At 37.2% G+C, this 12,398-nt stretch overlaps 1 protein-coding gene across 1 annotated transcript in view; it reads left to right on the top strand.

Annotated features, from left to right (window-relative positions):
• Positions 1 to 12,398, top strand: part of DMD (dystrophin) — a 1,614,661-nt gene that overhangs the window by 329,547 nt on the left and 1,272,716 nt on the right. Inside the window, exon 22 of the mRNA XM_042974140.1 lies at positions 11,022 to 11,192. Within this exon, the coding sequence (XP_042830074.1) occupies positions 11,022 to 11,192 (171 nt within the window). The remainder of the gene's footprint in view (positions 1 to 11,021; positions 11,193 to 12,398) is intronic.

The following is a 12,398-nucleotide window of genomic DNA, read 5'->3' as shown; positions in this document are numbered from 1 at the left end:
GGCCTGAAGAAGGAACAATATTGACTAGCTTAGTAGACTACTCAGTACTTCCATTTTGGTCATGTTTACTTTGGAGAAGTAGACCATTAGAAGTACATCTTGAACTGGGCGTATAAACTATGTATATAAAGACAGAGATGTCATTTATATAAGGTAACTCCCATCTCACAATGAAAAGATTTCCGAGGCTCACTTCCCTGAAATGCTTGGCCGATAAAATCAAAAACTCTTAAGGATGGAGAAGGATTTCTCATGGTTTCAGAGCAAACATAGTAAGACCAGGAGCTCTGGAACCATATCGCCTCAGTTTAGGTCTTGCCCCCACCATAACCTACGTGTGTGGTACTGGAAAAGTTGCTTAATCTCTCCCTGCTTCAGTTTCCCCGTATTGAGAATGTGAGGATATTAATGCCTACTTTATAAGAATTTTATAATATTGATCAAATGAGTTAATCTTGTAAAGTATGTAGATGAGTACCTAGCACAGAGTAACCACTATGTACATGCGTGGTAAATAAAATAAGCAGACATAAAATAGACATAAACCTGCATATATAAAATTATAAAACATGTGTCGTTTCTAAATAATTAGTGCGTAAATATATTTTTTTAATTAGCAGCTCTAAATTTATAGTAGTTACCAAGAAACACTGAGTCTAGAGATTAGAAGGATGTCATTGTCATAAGTTGCAAATCACTGTCTTTTTCTCACTCAATGCATATTTTGGGTACAATCATCCACAGATCCCTCAGTCACTCTTCCTTATTTCTTGAATATTTTAACAACGGACTTACTGTCATTACTGTCATAATTCTTCCTGATTTCAATATTTTCTCGGATGATTCTTCCAGCCTTCACTACCTTGAAAGCTCCTCTGATGATTGTGTCTTCTATTCTACCTTAGCTACCCGGTCTCAGCCCCGTAACCTAAACATTGTCATTACCAGATACTTCTCCATAATTTCAACCTCAGGTACCCTACCCTGCAACCATCAGCACCTTAATTTCCAGCTCATCCCCTCAGTAATCCAACCTCAAAAATTCTTCCTTCCTAATGGAATGCATAATGCAGTGATCTTACCAGCTTCTCATTAGAAAAGCATTTAATCTTGTCTTGGCCATTCCTTACTCCAAGTTGATTCTATAATCCATCATTAAGAGCACCCCTTGTGTTTTCCCTCAACTCTCTTGTCCTCTCCTGTCTTTCTATATTATATCCATGTGACAGTATCCTACATGGATATAAGGTCAGATCAGATCCACTTTTCAGTTGATGCTGTGCCAGTACCGGGACGGATGAACATGGCTGGAGGAAAACACATATCATAACTGGCTAGTCTCATTTGGAAATCATGCGTGCAAACTTCAAATAGCCCCTTGGTGCTTATTGGTAATCTTACTGCATTATTCATATCCATTCACAGCCCCACCCCTCTGATGAGTATTTCACAAATTTCTTTTTGCAGATCTCTGCCAGTTCTTCTTCTCTCCTTCCTGTATGGCAGTTAACTAGCTTTGTGTTTCAATGAGAAAAATAGAAACATTTAGAAGGGAGCTTGCATCTACTCCCACTGACTTGCACGTTAGTTAACGACTCTGTTTTCCCATTGTTAACACGAGTGACCTGTGTTTACTCCTATGTAAGACGAGCCTTTCCACTTATATGTTGCATACCATCCTCTTTTTTCAGCACAGACATTAAGGCACCTGTTAAACATCCCCTACCACCTACATCAGCAGTATATTTCAGGGTGTGTAGGTGGCTTAGTCGGGTAAGTGTCTGCCTCTTGATTTTTGACTTACGTCATGAACTTGTGGTTCGTGATCTCAAACCCCGCATTGGGCTCTGCAATGAGACTGTGGAGACTGCTTGGAAATCTCACTCTCTCCCTCTCTGTTAGCCCCTACCCCGCTTGAATGCTCACTCTCACTCTCTCTCTCTCTCTCTCTCTCTCTCTCTCTCAAAATTAATAAATAAACTTTTAAAGAAAAAAATGTATTTCTTTCCTCTACTAGATCATTTCCATCAATAGGAAATTATTCTGTAATGTTTCCTATCATTAAAAAAGACACCCCTTGGGGTGCCTGGCTGGATCAGTCAGTGAAATGTGTGACTCTTGATCTTGGGGTTGTAAGTTCTAGCCCCACATTGGGTGTAGAGATTACATAAAAATAAAGTCTAAAACAAACAAACAAACAAAAACCTTTGCTTCACATTCCTTCCAGCCACTTCTCCATTTTTGTTCTTTACAGAAACTCTTTCCATACCACTCGTCCTGTTCTGTCTTGAATGCCCCCTAATCAAGTTTTCATCCTCACCACTCACTGAAGCAATTTTTGTCACAGTCACTAGTGAATTCACATCATTAAATCCATTATTTACTCTTTATCTTTGTTTGATTGGCTTCTCTATCATCTTTTTCTCTTGGTTCTTTCTTAGTCTGCCTTCAGTTTCCATGACCACTATAAATACCTTTAGTGGTTCCTTCGCCTTGACCTCTAAACTTGAAATCATTCTAGGGCTCCATCTTTGGACTTCTTCTGTTCCTTATCACCACTAAATCTCTAGGTAAACTCATTCAGCTTTATGGCTTTAAATGTTACGTGTAAGTTATTGCTTCCACAATTTTGTTATAATTTGGACTTTTTCCTAAATCTGTATATCCATCTTCTGAGTCAATACATCTGTATTGATGAATAGATACATTAAATCTAGCATGTGACTCAAATTCCTTATATACTCCTCAGTTTCCTATTCTAGTAGTCACCCTGGAAGAATAAATGAAACTTCATCTTTCCATTTACCCAAGCCCAAACTCTTAAGTCAAGTCTTCTTGTCTCCCTGTGCCTTTGTGGATGGTGTATGATCCAGCACCATATGCCAAGGTACTTGGGAGGATTCTCACCCTCTCCATAGGGTCTACTGCCTGTTGACCTTGCAGTAGTCCATGAACCTTCTCCAGCCATTTTCAGCCATGGTCTGATAGCCCCTGGAGAACACTGACTTAGAAAACCACCCACAGAAAGTGGAGCCATTTTGTAGGTCCAAGAGTCAAGTGGAGAAGATCAAATATACTGTTGAAACCAAAAAAAATCTGAGACTGGATGCATTGGAGAGGTTTGAGGAAAGGTCTGACTTTCCCTGCATCATTCGTTCTCCAAGGTGACACAGGTCAGTGCCAAGAGAGCTCTTACCAGAACCCTGGTTTCTCCTGTGCAGAAAAGTGAGACCATGTGAGTGAGTACCCAGCTTCACAGCCATGCGGGGGTGTTAAACAAAGAGGAACATTTCTCTGTCCTTCATCCACAGTACAGAGCTCCACCAGTTTGGGGTAGTGAGCAGCTGGGAGAACAGCAACCAGGGCTGGAAACTGTATTACAAGTACACGGATCGTGAGAATATCACTGACTCCATCAGGAGTTCTGCCTACCAGCCACTGGGGTCAGTGTTTTCTCCAACTTCCCACAGCACCACGACTGCCCTTCATGCCACACCCACTTGCATCCCGACCCTGTGGCTGGCTCCCTGTGCATACTCTGGCTGGAGGCAAGGGTGAGCTTTTGTAGGATGCTAATGAGCATGCACAGAAGGTTGGTCTAAATCTGCAAGTCTTGGAGAGACCACACACCTGAACATTTAGCCCCACTCTCGGGAAAGCAAAAGGGAGGCTGTCGATACCTACTATGGTTTTTGCAGGATGAAGGGAAGCCATATAAGGGTAAGAATTCTCCCACAGTAGGGAACAAGAATTGGGGAACAGTCATATTCATAGAAGCCTCAGATAGCCTCAGAATCCCTAACAAGGTTGACAGAAGGTATTTATCTTCTGAAGGCAGATAGTAAAGACTGGAGGAGCTGACTTTTACTGTGAATGCAAAGACAGCGTTGCCACGCTTCAAGGCACATGGACAGTCAAGGAATCACGACACCACCAAAGGATCATAATAATTTTCCAGTAACCAATCTCAAAGATAAGGATATCTGCAGCTTATCTGATAAATACTTCAAAATAGTTTTTCAAAGGAAACTCAATGAGCTGTAGGAAAAAAAAGACTATTCAGTTAAATTAAGAAAGTAATAAATGAACAAAATGAAAAATTTTTAAAAAAGAAACAGAAATCCTAAAAATACACAAATCTGAGAGCTGAAGAATACAATGAAAGAAATGGAAAATGTAATAAAGAGCATTAGCAGTAGAATGGATCAAGTTGAAGGGGGCAGAGAACTTATTTATGGAAATTATGGCTGCAAGCTTTTCAAATCTGGAAAGAGATTTGACCATCTAAATTCTGGAGGCTTATAGGCCACCAAAAAAACTCAACTCAAAAACATATTCCCCAAGAGACATTAAAAATAAATTAGTTCCCCCCCCCCCTTTTTTTTTTTTAGCAAAATGAGTTTATTTGGGAATAGTAGAGGAGATGCAATTTGGGACAATTAAACTATGGCAAACCATAGCAAGTCTGAAGAGACAAAAGCAAGGTCAGCTGCTAATAGGTTTTAGGGAGAAATTGGGGAAGGTTGTTTTGAACAAAAGGTTTTTGGAGAAGAGCAGAGTTTAAGGTTTTAGCGGTTTCTCCTTGACTATAGGCATTAGTTAGCATATTGTTTCCTGGGGTAAGAAGAGAGCTTCCTTCTTCCTGATGGTTACGTAGGCTGCAAGGGGGGTGGTACATTTGTGACAGCTTTCTCTTCAGGTCTTCCTGACTCCATTTTAAATGAGGTTCCCTGTACTTATTTTCACATTTTTTGCCTACAAGGGAACGTCATAAGATTTTCTTCCGATTTCTCAGCCAAAACCTTACAGGCCAGGAGACATTGGGAAGATACATTTAAAGTGCTGAAAGAAAAAAATTGCTGGAGCCCCGGGGTGGCTCATTTCGTTAAGCGTCCGCCTTCATTCAGCTCAGGTCATAATCTTGCAGTTCATGTGTTTGAGCCCCACGTCTGTCAGGTTCTGTGCTCACAGTGTGGAGCCTGGTTGGGATTCTTTCTGTCTCCCTCCCTCTCTCTGCCCCTCTCCTACTGTGATCTCTCTTTCAAATAAACAAACTTTAATAAAAAGAAAAAAATGCTAACCAATAATACACTGTCTGGCAAAGTAGTCTTTCAAAAATGAAGGAGAGATAAAGGCTTTGACAGACACACAAAATTTGAGAAAGTTCATTACCACTAGGCCTGCCTTAGAACACCTGCTGAAAGGAGATCAAGCTGAAATTAAAGGATGTTAATTGGTAACATGAAAATATATGAAAATATACTACATGCTGTGATATACTGCATTAATAGAATGAAAGATTAAAAAAATATCATCTAAATAGATGCAGAAAAAAATTTTGACACAATTGACAAAGTTCAACAAACTTTCATGAAAAAACTTAATAAATTCAGTATAAAAGGAATGCCCCAGAACATAATAGAAACCATATATGACAACTTTTCAGCCAGGGTCCTACTGGGTAGTGCAAAGCAGAAAGCTTTTTCTCGAAGATCAGGAGCAAGAAGAGGGTGCCCACTCTTACCACTCCTGTTTAACACAGTACTGGAAATCCTAGCCAACATAGTTAGGAAAGAAAAAGAAAGGCATCCAAATCAGAAAGGAATAAATAAAACTGTCTATTTTTAGGTGATGTGTTCTTATATATAGAAAGTCATGAAGACTCCACCAAAATACTGTTGTAATTAATAAACAAATTCAGTCAAGTTGCAGTATACAAAATCATTGTATAGAACTATATGGAAATCAGTTATATTTCTATACACTAACAACAAAATGTTTGAAAAAGAAATAAAACAGTCCTGTTTGTGATAGTATCAAAAACAAAAGGAACAAGCTTAACCAAGGAGGTGAAAGATCTATACTATGAAAACTATAGGATTTGATTAAAGAAATTGAAGAAAATACAAATAAATGGAAAGATATCCTGTGTTCATGGGTCAGAAGACTTAATATTGTTAAAATGTTCATCCTACCCAAAGCCATTTATAGAGTCATTGCAATCCCTATTAAAACTCTGACGACAGGGGCACCTCGCTGGCTCAGTTGGTTGAGCATCTGACTTCGGCTTAGGTCCTGATCTTGTGGTTTGTGAGTTTGAGCCCTGTGTCAGGCTCTGTACTGACAACTCAGAGCCTGAAGTCTTCTTTGGATTCTCTCTCTGCCTCTGTCTCTCTGTACCACCCCCCTCAAAAATAAATAAACGTTAATTAAAAAAAATCCAATGACATTTTTCTCAGAAATAGAACAAGCTTTCCTATAATTTGTGTGGAACCTCAAAAGACCCCAAATGACCAAAGCCATCCTGAGAAAGAACGACAGAGGCATCATACTTCTCATTTCAAACTATATTACAAGGCTCTAGCAATAGAAACAGTATGACATTGGTGTAAAAATAGACACATAAAGAAGTGGAAGAGAATTGACCACCCAGAAATAAACCTTCATGTATACAGTCAGCTAATATTGGATGAAGGAGTCAGACTTACTCAACAGGAAAATGATAAGATCTCTTCAATAAGTGGTATTTGGAAAACTGGATAATCACACACAGAAGAGTGTGATTAGATTTGTAACTCACACCACAAACATTAAGACAAGATGTGTTAAAGACTTAAAATACCTGAAACCATGAAACCCTTAGAGGAAAACGCAGGGAGAAAGTTCTTTGACGTTTATCTTGGCAAGGATTTTTTGGATATGACACCAACACACAAGCGCCAAAAGAAAAATAAATGGAACTACATCAAACTGAAAAGCATCTGCACCTCAAAAGTAACAATCAGCAAAATTAAAAGATAGCCTACAGAATGGGAGGAAATATTTTCAAACCGTGTATCTGATAAGGGGTCATTAGCTAAAATATACAAGGAACTTGTACAACTCAGTAGCAAAACACAATCTGGTTTAAAAATGGGGAGAGAAACTGAATAGATGCTCTTTCCAAAGAAGACATACAAATGGCCAAAAGTTACATGAAAAAATGCTCAGCATCCCTAATCAGGGAAATGCAAATCAAAACCACAGTGAAACATGACCTCACATCTGTTAGAATGGCTGTCATCGAAAAAGGCAAGAGAGAGCCAGTGTTGATGAGCATGTGGAAAAATAGGAACCCTCGTGCACTGTTGATGGGGATGTAAATTGGTGTGACTACTATGGAAAACAATATGGAGATTCCTCAAAAAAAATAAAACTAGAGCTATCTTATCCAGCAGTCCCACTTCTGCATATAGTTCCAACGGAAATGAAATCAGAATCTCAGAGAGGTATCTGCACCCCCACGTTCATTACAGTATTATTCACAAAACTCAAGATCTGGAACAACCTTAATGTTCAGCACTGGATGACTGTATAAAGAAGATATGGTGTACATATACATATATGTGTGTGTATACACGTACATACGTAATTACATATATACCTACAATGGAGTATTATTCAGGCATGAGAAAGGAAATCGTGCACTTTGCAAAAACTTGGATGAACTTTGAGGGCATTGTGCTCCATGAAATGAGTCAGAGAAGACCAAATAGTGTATAATTTTCTATGAGGAATCTAAAAAAGATGAACTGTAGAATAGAGTAGTGGTGGTGGCTGTCAGGGCTGGGGGTGGGGCAAATGGAGAGATTTCAATCTAATGTTATAAACTTCTAGTTATACACTGAATAAGTTCTTGAGATCTAATGTATAGCCAGGTAACTATAGTTAACAATACTGCATCATATGCTTGTAAGTTGGTAAGAGAGTGGATCTTAAATGTTCTTACCATGAAAAGAAAAAAAAATGGGAATCATGTGAGGTAATGGAAGTGTTAACTAATCCTATTGTGGTAATTGTTTCACAGCATGTATATTTATAAAATCATCACATTGCATACCTTAAACTTATAAAGGGTTATATGTCAATTATATGTAAATAGAGCCGGGGGTGGAGGGCAGGTAGTGAAGTGAGGAAGGGCAATGCTGAATGTTGCGTTCAGGAATTCTAGAACAGGAAATATGAAGAACTTTCTCTTCTGTACTTAGTTGTGGCAACGTCATCTTGAACTGTGGGGGTAGATTGCACACTTTCAGGCTAGAATGTTTGCATCACTAATATGACAAAGGTAAGGGAAAAATTGCCTATACCTTTTTATAGATCCTTCTAAAATATGAAACAAAAAAATTAATATCTCTGTCTGATCAGGCATAGAACTATGGAATGTTAAGCTTCGAAAAGACCTTGGAAATCATGTGGTCCAACTGTTAGATTAGTTATAGAGCAGAGATAAAGAAAAATGAGGTGTTGTCTTCAGGTTCACTTAACTTGCTACTGACTGAGTCCAGGTATCCTGATTCCAAAGCTGATGTTCTTTCCAGTACATTTGTGCTGTCACCTCAGAATGACTTCCTGCCTGGTTTTCCTTAAAAAAAAAAAAAAAAAAAAAATCAGTCCTGATTCCTTTCTTCTGGTTTAGTTTAATAGCATGTGTGTGCGTGTTTTTGTTTGTTGTTTGTTTGTTTGTTTTTACTATAAGTCTTTGGCTAAGTTCCATTAGTCATTCTAATATTGTCACTTTGCCAACTGCCTGAAAAGATTACAGCAGACGATCTAGGTAGAAATTGAGCAACCTGTTTACTTACACTGATTATAGGCTCATTGATTATGTAAATAGTCTTTATACTTTAATTAGTATAACTCTTAGGCATACTGTTCTAGCTGTGTCACAGTGAAGCAATTATTTACATTTCAATGGATCACCAAGGAGAGTAAAGAACTGAAAGTTGTTTTAATATTATTATATTAGGATTAAGATGGTTGTAAAGAATAAAGAAAATTAATATGGTTCTGCACATATTTAGTATTTGGTAGATTACATGAAAGCGTTATTATACTAAAATTATCAATTATATGTTAAGACTGTTCAATTAAAATTACATTACTTGAAAGATAGAACTCTACTTAATTTCACAGAAAAGAATTGATGACATTGGGATAGAGTTCCTTTTTTTAAGTAAAAGAGACACAATATATAATCATTCTAGTACCAAATTAAAATTTTTCCCTCAGTGTGGTTCAACAGGGTACTTTGTAACAAGTGATTAGCATTCACAATTTTATTTTAGATATTTAAAGTTTTGCTGTTTTTCTGGTTAATAAGTAATACATTCTTCTCTAAAAAATTAGTACTTCAGGAATCTATGAAGATTTAAAATCACAAGTCTCCTATTACCACACATAATGTTTTGCAACCTGCTTTTTAATCTTGAAATTATATACTGAACAGCTTTCACTTCAGTACAGATGTATTGGTGCTAAATAGTATCCCATTGTGTGTGTGTGTGTGTGTGTGTGTGTGTGTGTGTGTGTGTGTGTATCTCACAATTTATTTAACTTACTCTCCGTGGAAGCACATTTGGATTTGTTTCTAATATGTTGCTACCTTCAAAGCTGAAATGAACAGTGTTCATGCCACTTCGTATTTCTGTGGTGTTGTGATTTTTCCTTTCTCATTCATGATTTGGAGTCCTTTCTCTTTTTGATAAGTTTGCCTAGGGGGTTATCAATCTTATTATTTCTTTCATAGAACCAGATCCTAATTTCATTGATCTGTTCTATGGGATTTTTTTTTGTTTCTATACCATTTATTTCTGCTCTTATCTTTATTATTTCCCTTCTTCTCGCTTTAGGCTTCATTTGTTCTTTCCTTAGCTCCATTAAGTGTAAGGTTAGGTTGTGTATTTGAGATTTTTCTTACCTCTTGATGTACGCTAGTATTGCTAAAATACTTGCCTCTTATGACTGCTTTGGCCGCATCCCAAAGGTTTTGGATCATTGTGTTTTCATATTCATTTATTTCTATGTATTTTTTTCCTGTCTTCTTTAATTTCTCAGTTAGCCCATTCATTCTTTAGCAGGATATTCTTTAACCTCCATGTATTTTTGGTCTTTCCAAATTTTTTCTTGTGGTTGACTTCAAGTTTCATTGCTTTTTTAACAAATTATTTATTTATTTATATTTTGAGAGTGACGGAGAGCACAAGTGGGGAAGGGGCAAAGACAGAGAGGGAAGGAGAAAGTCCCAAGCAGGCTCCACACTGCCAGCATGGAGTCTGATGCAGGGCTTGAACCCACAAACCCATGAGATCATGACCTGAGCTGAAGTCAAGAGTTGGATGCTTAACTGACTGAGCCACCCACATACCCCAAGTTTCATAGCTTTGCGGTCAGAAAATATACATGGTATGGGCGCAGTGTTTTGGTCTTTGTTGAGGCCAGGTTTGTGACCTAGTATGTGTTCTATTCTGGAGAGTGTCCCATGTGCACTTGAAAAGAATGTGTATTCTGCTGTTCTAGGATGAAATGTTCTGAATATATCTGTTAAATCCATCTTGTCCAGTGTGTCATTCAAAGCCCTAGTTTCCTTGTTGATTTTCTGCATAGATGATCTAAGTGTGTTGTTAAAGTCCCCTACTGTTATTGTATTATTATCAATGAGTTTCTTTATGTATGTTACTGTTTTGTATATTTGGGTACTTCCATGTTGGGGGCATAAATATTTACAATTATTCATACCCCTTTTTGTACACTGTGTTTTGTATGATTCATTCTTTAAAGTGGAAGGGTAAAAAAAATTAAAAAATAAAGTAGAAGAGTAGACTCAGATTTATGAACATTAGAAACCGTGCCAATAAATTTATGTATCCAACTGAGACATATTATGAAAAAGTCTTTTTCTCTATTCTTCATTCACAGAAAAGCATAGCCCCACACACAGCTAAATTATAGTCAGAGGGGGAATATGTTCATTTTATTACGTATGCCAAGTAAATGGCTATATCTTATTTTAACACTAATGTGAAATTAAGTATAACCAATCGCCATGAGTTATTTCCTCATTCATGTAAGCTTTTTTCCTTGTTACTTCATCTTTTCTATCTAAACTTTCAGTTATTTACAGACTGTTGAGTAATAATATAATGACAATGTTTTGTGACTTTCCATATTCATGCTTTGCTTGTTGCTTTGTTTTATGGAAGGTCTATGCCAGAAAGGAAGCTTTAAAGGGAGGTTTGGATAAAACTGTAAGTCTTCAGAAAGATCTGTCAGAGATGCACGAATGGATGACGCAAGCTGAAGAAGAATACCTAGAGAGAGATTTTGAATATAAAACCCCAGACGAATTACAGACTGCAGTCGAAGAGATGAAGGTAAAATAAACCGAGTAAAATGAAACAAAGAAAGAAAAAAAAGAAAGATGCAACATTGCTTAACCTTGTGATTCTGCACTGTCTGTTCTTTCCTTGGCTTAATAGTGGAGGTTTATTTTTAATGAATTCAGCTTCAAGTTCGGTACACATTATGGATTCTGAAGCATTTATTTCTTTTAATGCATTGTGGTCAAAATATAAATATTGGCTATCACTGTAAGGAACATTTTCCCCATGAAATTATATAGTATTAAGATATTGGAATCAGCTTGTCACATGAGCTGTTTCCAGTGATGAAAATTCAAATTGAAAATATATCAAGTCTTCATGCAGTGACAGTTGAAAATGTAGTTAACAACCTGTGTTAATTTTTAAAGGGGGTTCTAAGAATTTGGATACTAAGTACTTTAACAGATGCCTTTTAATGTGAATAAAAAGCACTGAATTTACATGGACTTCTTCTGAAACAGTAGCATAAAAATTAATGTTGATTTGGGACCAGGAAAAGTAGTATGTGGCAGGGACTGGGAAGTGAGGCCTGAAGTAGAATCTATGCAGTGGCCTTGGAAAACTCAGAGATCTCTACTTTGTCATGTCTGCACCATGTCATTTTCATTTCTTTTTTTTTTTTTTAATTTTAAAGTTTTACATACATATGATTTTTTTAATTTTAAATTTATCTATATAGATTCCAGTTAGTTAACATACAGTGTAGTATTTGTTACAGGAGTAGAACCCAGTGATTTGTCACTTTACATATAATACACAGTGCTCATCCCAACAAATGCCCTTCTTAATACCTGTCACCCATTAGCCCATCCCCCCACCAACACCCTGTCTAGCAATCCCCGGTTTGTTCTCTGTATTTTAGAGTCTTCCACCATGTCATTTTCTAATGTGAATGTATGTACTGAGAGTTGCAACTTGCATGTAAGTCAATTGCCTGACGCAGAGTGGGCCTCCAGTGATTTCTAACTATAATGATAATTGTTATCTTTCTGTACTAGCAGTAACACATCATTTAACCACATGAGCCTACATTAAATATTAATAAATATTTGGCTCATGGCCTCATGACACAAAAAAATCATTATGGAGACAGACACTTGTGTTTAAAATCTGGTTTTTTTTTCCCTTGCCAACTGTTGGTAAACATGGTTGAGTTTCCTAAACCCATTGGGCTTGACCCCCTCATTTGTGGACTAG

This window comes from Panthera tigris, chromosome X (assembly GCF_018350195.1).
Source record: "Panthera tigris isolate Pti1 chromosome X, P.tigris_Pti1_mat1.1, whole genome shotgun sequence".
In the NCBI taxonomy this organism is placed as follows: domain Eukaryota; kingdom Metazoa; phylum Chordata; class Mammalia; order Carnivora; family Felidae; genus Panthera; species Panthera tigris.
This window is presented reverse-complemented; position numbering and strand designations above follow the sequence as displayed.